This window comes from Sinocyclocheilus grahami, unplaced genomic scaffold (genome assembly GCF_001515645.1).
Source record: "Sinocyclocheilus grahami isolate Dianchi unplaced genomic scaffold, SAMN03320097.WGS_v1.1 scaffold701.1, whole genome shotgun sequence".
Lineage (NCBI taxonomy): Eukaryota > Metazoa > Chordata > Actinopteri > Cypriniformes > Cyprinidae > Sinocyclocheilus > Sinocyclocheilus grahami.
The window spans coordinates 519,004-526,610 of NW_015505880.1; the positions used below are offsets into that span (position 1 = coordinate 519,004).

The following is a 7,607-nucleotide window of genomic DNA, read 5'->3' on the forward strand; positions in this document are numbered from 1 at the left end:
CTTATGAACAGCAACGATACAGTGTTTCCTTGGTTACCGCTGTAAACAAAGCAGAGCTGCGCTTATGAACAGCAACGATACTGTTTCCCCTTGGTTACCGCTGTAAACAGCAGCGCTGCGCTTATGAACAGCAACGATACAGTTTCCTTGGTTACCGCTGTAAACAGCAGCGCTGCACTTATGAACAGCAACGATACAGTGTTTCCTTGGTTACCGCTGTAAACAAAGCAGCGCTGCGCTTATGAACAGCAATGATACAGCGTTTCCTTGGTTACCGCTGTAAACAAAGGAGCGCTGTGCTTATGAACAGTAATGATACAGCATTTCCTTGGTTACCGCTGTAAACAAAGCAGCGCTGCGCTTATAAACACTACTTTAAAATGCATTGTTCAGAGGCAAGATGAACAGAAAATACCACAAACTTTTCTAAAGACAGTCAGTTCCCCTCAGAGATACATTCATATAAACTCCTACTCCAATTTTATCGCAATTAAACTTTGGCATCTCAACTGATTTGAATAGTGACATTTTAATCAATTTTCAACTGGCTCGCAGTTCATCATTACATCCCTAATCACAAACGATTATTTTGGTAATTGAGTAATCTGTATATTATTCTAATGAGTAATTGAGCAATCGGATTATAACAATTATTTTTTTTAGTAATAAAAATAGACCAAAGCGAACAGCCTTTAAAATGACTTAAAACACATAATAGCAAATGAGGCAATAATAATTAATTCAAAAAAAGTATCAAAAGCAAGTATTCATATGGTTTTATTAAACAAAATGGTTAAAATACATAATGTATTATAAACAATAGAGCTAATGTACATTACGAATTATAACAAATGCCTGCAGAGGGCGCCAACAGCCTGACAATTGTTTTACACTTTACTGCGCAATCTAATCCTTGTTTAATAGCAGTAGTATATATATTATTTAATGCCATGTCAGCATCTTAGGCTATTTTCATGGCAAAAACAATAAAAAAAATACAAGTATATCAAATACAATAAAAACCAGCAAACAAAGATTTTTTTACATTAACATATGATTAAAAAATGTTCAACTTTTTCTGGCAAAATTATACTAAACACATATTAAAAGTGGAACAATCCAATAAAATATGTTTGACAGAAAGGGGAATCTTGCAGAACATGCATTGAGTAGGGTCTTCAATAGGGATGTAACAATTAACCGCGAGCCGGCTGAAAATCAATTTAAATATGTGACGATTCAAATCGGTTGAGATGCTAAACAAATCGCGATTCACTTAGGGGTAGGAGTTTATATGAATGCATGTCTGAGGGGAACTTACTGTCTTTCTATGGTATTTTTTCTTTTCCTCTTATCTCTGTATAATGCACATCAGGGCTTCAGACTCATTCTTCCCACTGGTCGCTCTTTTGCTACTAACTTTCTCAGCTGGTCACACAAGCACATTATTTGGTCACAATATTTGTATTTTTTTGCGCTACAACATGGGATTATTCAATGCATGCTGATGAACTTTTATCATTGTTTATAGTTATATGGAAACGAAAGTGGTTAACATTCAACCCGTTTTTTATCATCAGTAGAATTTTGTGATTTGAATTTTGTGAATGGGAGTTTCTCTTTTGCTGTGTTAAGCCGCGGGCTTCGGATGCTTTCACTTTCGAATTCGCAATCTTGTTGTCACTGTTTTGCTTACATACATCTACACACCTTTCATTTTTTAAAGACTAAAACAAAAGATGGATTCATTGTTATTCTTAATCAAAAAGCACAACAACAATAAATCGGTAAGACACAATGACAAACTATCTTACAAAACGTTTATTAACAAAAATGAATAAGATTAGGCATGGCACACACCACATGCTGTATTATATACCGACTAATACATTATAGAACGTTTAGCAAACACTAAAGAATCAAATAAATAAAAGAGAGGCTCCATAGCTTAAGGTAAACAGCAAAGATAAGTTTTTCAAAAATGAAAACAAAAAGAAAAGTAAAACTAACATTGACAGTGCTTGCATGTCTTTCCACCCACAAGAATGCCAGCATGTTCACCTTCTCTGGTTTAAGAAGCGGTCTTTGACTTGACTTTCGTTTGAAAACCATCCATCGTTTCCTCAATATGCGCGTAATATTCGCGCTCGTAGGTATACTCTCCAAGCGCTGTTTCGTTATGCTTTCAGTTTCGAGTTGACCAACGCGGTGGTCGCGCCAGTGCGAACGCACACAAAATTTAGTCGCACAGGCAGAAAAAATGGTCGCAGTCTGGAGCCCTGCATATTAAAGTTCATAAGCGCAGCGCTGCTTTGTTTACAGCGGAAACCAAGAAAACGCGTTAAGCGCCACCTGCTGGCAGAGAGTGCATCTGCGTCTCATTCAGCTCGTCTGCTGTTTCGGTTTCATGCAGATATTTTTTATGCATAGTTTCACAAAACTGAAGTCAAACCATTCTGTTTTTGCTTTAAAATTTCGAAATGATACAATGTAATTTAGATTAAAAACATTGTATGCAGCATCTTTGTTTGGATCATGATTAAAATGCAGTGGTTGCCTCTAATTTTAAATGGAAAGAGCACAGACAAAGCCTTAGTTTGTTTATATGAAGAGATTTCTTTTATTTGTGTTTCTTATTTATTTGATTTAGGGCTTGTTTTAAATTTTAAATTTAGTTTTGTTATTTACATTTACATTATATTTAAATTTTGTTATTTAGCAGACACTTTTATCGAAGGCGACTAACAAATAATGGAAAATAGAAGCAATCAAAACCAACAAAAGAGCAGTAATATGCAAGTGCTGTATTAGTATATTATTATAGTTAGGGCTAGGCAAAAAAATAGATTTTTCGATTAATCGTTTTTTTAAATGATGTTGATTCTCAAAAGCCACAAATTGATCTTTTCCGGGATTTATTTCAGCACACATTTAAAACAAGATCTGATTAACGTGAATCTTATCATTAGTCTTCTCCACTAGATGTCACCCTTATTTACCTTGTTCACCCTTATTCAGCACTTATCATGGCCATACGTGTGATTCGCAATGCTCGGGTGAAATGCTATAGTAATACTATAAACCTGCGGAAGCATCTGATATCACGCATAAGGCGCCATGATTTCCGCAATGAATGAATGGCAGATGGTGTGGTGCACTGTTTTGTTTACTACACACATACTAAAGCGTGGATGACGCTCGCGGTGTTTTCAGCTTCTGCCGTCTCACTATATGATGATATGAACACGAATGTCATCTCCAGCTGCTCTGAGAGTCACTTCATTAGCATTTTACCGTTTCATTTGAGACAACTACCGTCATATCACATACACAGCAGCTGCAAGTTCTTCACGGCAACCCGTCAACATAAAAGTTTAGTTTAACGTTCTACTGTCTGAATATATTACTATTTAGCAGTCTTAAGACTCAATGCTACTACTGCTAATAAATATTAATAATCTTTATTTTTAAAGGAATAATCACATCTGTTTTCTTTTTAATTTTAACAGTAAACCTCTGTTGTGCAGCACTTTGTTTGCCAAAAAATAAAAGAGTTTAATTTTCATTTGATTAGGATAAATTAAATTAATGTTTTATGCATTCATCTGATTACAAGAAAAATTAAGAACATTTTATAGGGCCCTATTATTGTTTAAAAAGGACCCTATACAAAAAAAAGTATAGGTTTAAAATACAGGTATGTGGTTCTTAATTTCTTTTTTATTAATTCACCATTTGTAAATTGATGTTTACTGTTCATTTTTTAGAAATATCAATAGCATTTGTATTAAAACTATATTCACTGAAAGTAATCAAAAAAAATCAAGAATCAAATCGAATCGAGAGCTTGCGAATAGAAATCGAATCGAGACATCTGAATCGATACCCAGCCCTAATTATAGTGTTATATTACAATTTCACAAAGAAACGTACAGTAGTTTGTCCAAGCAATAATAAAAGGACACATTTAAGTTATAATTTGTCTTAAATCTCATCTTGTAAAAAAAAAAAAAAATTGTGAATCGAATTGTGAAATCAAAAACGTGAATCGAATCATGAGTTGAGTGAATCGTTACATCCCTAGTCTTCAATCCTTGTTTAATAATGACTCAACAAAATTTAATTCAACTGTCCGCTTAATCTTTAATATTTGACCATTTCTTTATAATAGAAAAGCTACAGCCACTTTAATTTCTTGAATGTGGACATCAAAACGTGCAAACTCTGAGTGAGGGTTTAAACTTTTATTTTGAAATTGCGATGAACAGTTAACATAATGAGAAAGATATTGATGTATTCTCCTGCGTTTGCATAGATTTATAAATAATTTACCTTACAAATCTGATGAAATAGCGCACGTTGCGTTCCCAGATGAACGTTACAATAAACCCAAACTCACAGCAACATGCAGAGACTGAGTTTGAGACGCTCCACACATGTAAATGATAACAGTTTGTGTGGAGCAGCATTTACTGTGAACAGAGCCGTATGTACGTAACCTACTACACACATGTAAATAAAGCGCATACATTAAACCTGCACCGCATGTATTTATTTAATTGAATCGTAGCGTTTGTGAATTCACAAAAGCATTATGCTTTTTTATGATTTTTAAATGGGGTTAATGTGTGGAACGCGCCACTTCCGACATTTTGCCGATTACTCGATACGGGTAAAATGCAATCGAGGATTTTTTTCCAATCGAATAGAATCGAGGAATCAGGAAATATCTCACCTGTCTGCACTTCTCCGTGGTGATGTCCTCCTGCAGCATGACCACATTCGGGATGGGTCTGATCGGCACCAGATCCACACCTGACAGCAAAACAACAGCGTCAGACCTGGAGTCTATGTCTGAATCACATTCGCTTCACTTCACAACCACTCACCGATAATCAGGCTGGACACCGGCATGAACTTCGACGCCACCTGCAACCTGAACGTCAAAGAGAGATTATAAAACCAGTGCAAACTGGCACTTTTTGGATGAATAATTCAAACAAAAACTATTGTCAGAAACTATGGTCTTCGCGACAACTCGTCAAAATAAAAGCTCAGTCAAACAGAAATATATTACTATTGTACATGTACTTGTCAAAGTGACAATAAAACGATTAAAACCTTATCAAGTGAAACTGTTTTTTTCCATGTTTTAACATTTACCGTAAACCTCTGTTGTGCAGCACTGTTCGTTAATAAATTAATAAATAAAAATAATATAAAAATAAAATTACCACCGTTTTTGATACTAAATTTGTATTAAATAATAAATACAAAAACTTAAAACAGAAAACATAGAATTTCTGAAAAAAGAAAACATTTCATAGGGTAATATTATTGTAAAAAAAAGAAAAAAATTAAAATTAATAAGTTGTTTAAAAGTTAAAGTTTTATGAATTAAATTGATTTGACAAGCTTTTTGATTATTAAAGTTTACATAAAATATTAAAATGAAATCCAGACAAGAAAAAAAAGATGAAAAAAATAGACATTTCATAGGGCCCTAAAAAAACAATTTTGTTAAACTTTTAATGAAAAAAGAAAACATTTCATAGGGTAATATTATTGTAAAAAAAAGAAAAAAATTAAAATTAATAAGTTGTTTAAAAGTTAGTTTTATGAATTAAATTGATTTGACAAGCTTTTTGATTATTAAAGTTTACATAAAATATTAAAATGAAATCCAGACAAGAAAAAAAAGATGAAAAAAATAGACATTTCATAGGGCCCTAAAAAAAATAATTTTGTTAAACTTTTAATAATTTGCTATGTTGTTAAATTGTATAGGTTTCATTATTTAAATTGATTAGACACACTTTTTGGTTACCACAATTTAATTTAACCATTAAAACAATTCAGAAAAATTTTAAATGAACAAAAAAAGGAAAGAATTAAAATGAATTTGGGGGAACATAAAACAGATTTCACAGAGCAAAATATGAAAGAAAAAAAACAACAACAATAGAATTTGGGAAAGAATAAGAAACAGAAAAAATAAACAATTTAGAAAATTAAAATTTCGGAAAGGATAAAACAGAATTAAGGAAAAAATTCAACTGATTTAAAAAAAAAAAAAAAGAATTTGTGAAACAATAAAACGAATATTACAGAAAAACTATATCGGAAAAAAAATAATTCAGGAAATAATAAAATTGAATTTGTGGGAAAATAAAATAGATTTCACAATTTTTTTTTGGAAAAGAATAAAATTAAAACATCAAACACAAAGGAATTTGGAAAATAATATACACAGAATTTAGGTAAAAAATAAAATGGATTTCACGGAAAAAAAACAGTATTTGCGAAACAATAAAACGAATATTACAGAAAAATTAGATTGGAAAAAAAACTAATTTGGGAAAGAATAAAACAGAATTTAGGTTAAAAATAAAACGGAGGTGACAAAAACAACAGAATTTGAAAAAAAAAAAAAAAGATTAAGAATATTTGAGGAAAAAATAAAATAAATTTCATGGAAAAGAAACAGTATTTGGGTAACAATAAAACAAATATTACAGGGAAAAAAAACTAATTTGGGAAATAATAAAACAGGATTTGTTGGAAAATAAAATAGATTTCACAAAAAATGGAAAAGAATAAAATTAAAACAACAAACAACAGAATTTGAAAAAAAAAAAAAAAGATTAAAAATATTTGAGGAAAAAATAAAATAAATTTCATGGAAAAGAAACAGTATTTGGGTAACAATAAAACAAATATTACAGGGGAAAAAAACTAATTTGGGAAATAATAAAACAGGATTTGTTGGAAAATAAAATAGATTTCACAAAAAATGGAAAAGAATAAAATTAAAACAACAAACAACAGAATTTGATTTTTTTATTTTTTTTTTTAAATTTGAAGAAAAAGCCAAATAGATTTAATGGAAAAAACGTAATTTGTTTAACAATAAAGCAAATATTACAGCAAAAAAAAACTAATTTGGGAAAGAATATAACAATTTAGGTAAAAAATAAAACAGGTGACAAAAACAACAACAGAATTTGAAAAAAAATACATTACAAATTTGAGGAAAAAACTAAATAGATTTAATGGAAAAAACGGAATTTGGTTAACAATGAAGCAGAATTAGGTCACGAGCACAAGATAATGTAAGCGAAGACCCGCGGGCGACCCACCATCCTCCCGGAGCCGCGCACAGGTCCACCAGCGCTCGAGCGCGCTGCAGAAACTGGAACTTCCGGTTGAGCTGAATGAGCTTAAACGACGATCTGGAGCGATAGCCTGAAACAACACGACATGATGAGAGATCACACGGTCTAGACGCATCTGAGTGACCTCTAGGACACTCCGAGGAGCATCACGCTACAGTCATCTCGAATAACGCCCGATATTACCACAGCATGCGTCCAAATCAGGCCTTAACCTTCGTGTTTACGCGACTCACCCGTTTCCTTTGCGAGATGGTAGAATTTGTCCTTTCTGGTTTTCCCGACTTTCAGTTTTTTACCCATGGCTTCTGTATTAAATCACCAGCTGCTTCGCTCGTTTCGGACACCTTCCACCGCTTCAGCCACACGTGTGTTTTGGCGGCGCAGAGAGATGACGTCAAAGCCCTCCTCCTCCTCCTGCTCCTCCTTTTTTTT

The 7,607-nt window shown here is 32.6% G+C and overlaps 1 protein-coding gene across 1 annotated transcript in view; it reads right to left on the reverse strand.

Moving 5' to 3' along the window:
* Positions 1 to 7,571, reverse strand: part of ftsj3 (FtsJ RNA 2'-O-methyltransferase 3) — a 15,936-nt gene extending 8,365 nt beyond the window's left edge. Inside the window, exons 1-4 of the mRNA XM_016243790.1 lie at positions 7,409 to 7,571; positions 7,140 to 7,245; positions 4,890 to 4,936; positions 4,736 to 4,815 (exon numbers count right to left, since the gene is read on the reverse strand). Of these exons, the coding sequence (XP_016099276.1) occupies positions 4,736 to 4,815; positions 4,890 to 4,936; positions 7,140 to 7,245; positions 7,409 to 7,475 (300 nt within the window). The 5' untranslated portion in view covers positions 7,476 to 7,571. The remainder of the gene's footprint in view (positions 1 to 4,735; positions 4,816 to 4,889; positions 4,937 to 7,139; positions 7,246 to 7,408) is intronic.
* Positions 7,572 to 7,607: the final 36 nt, after the last annotated feature.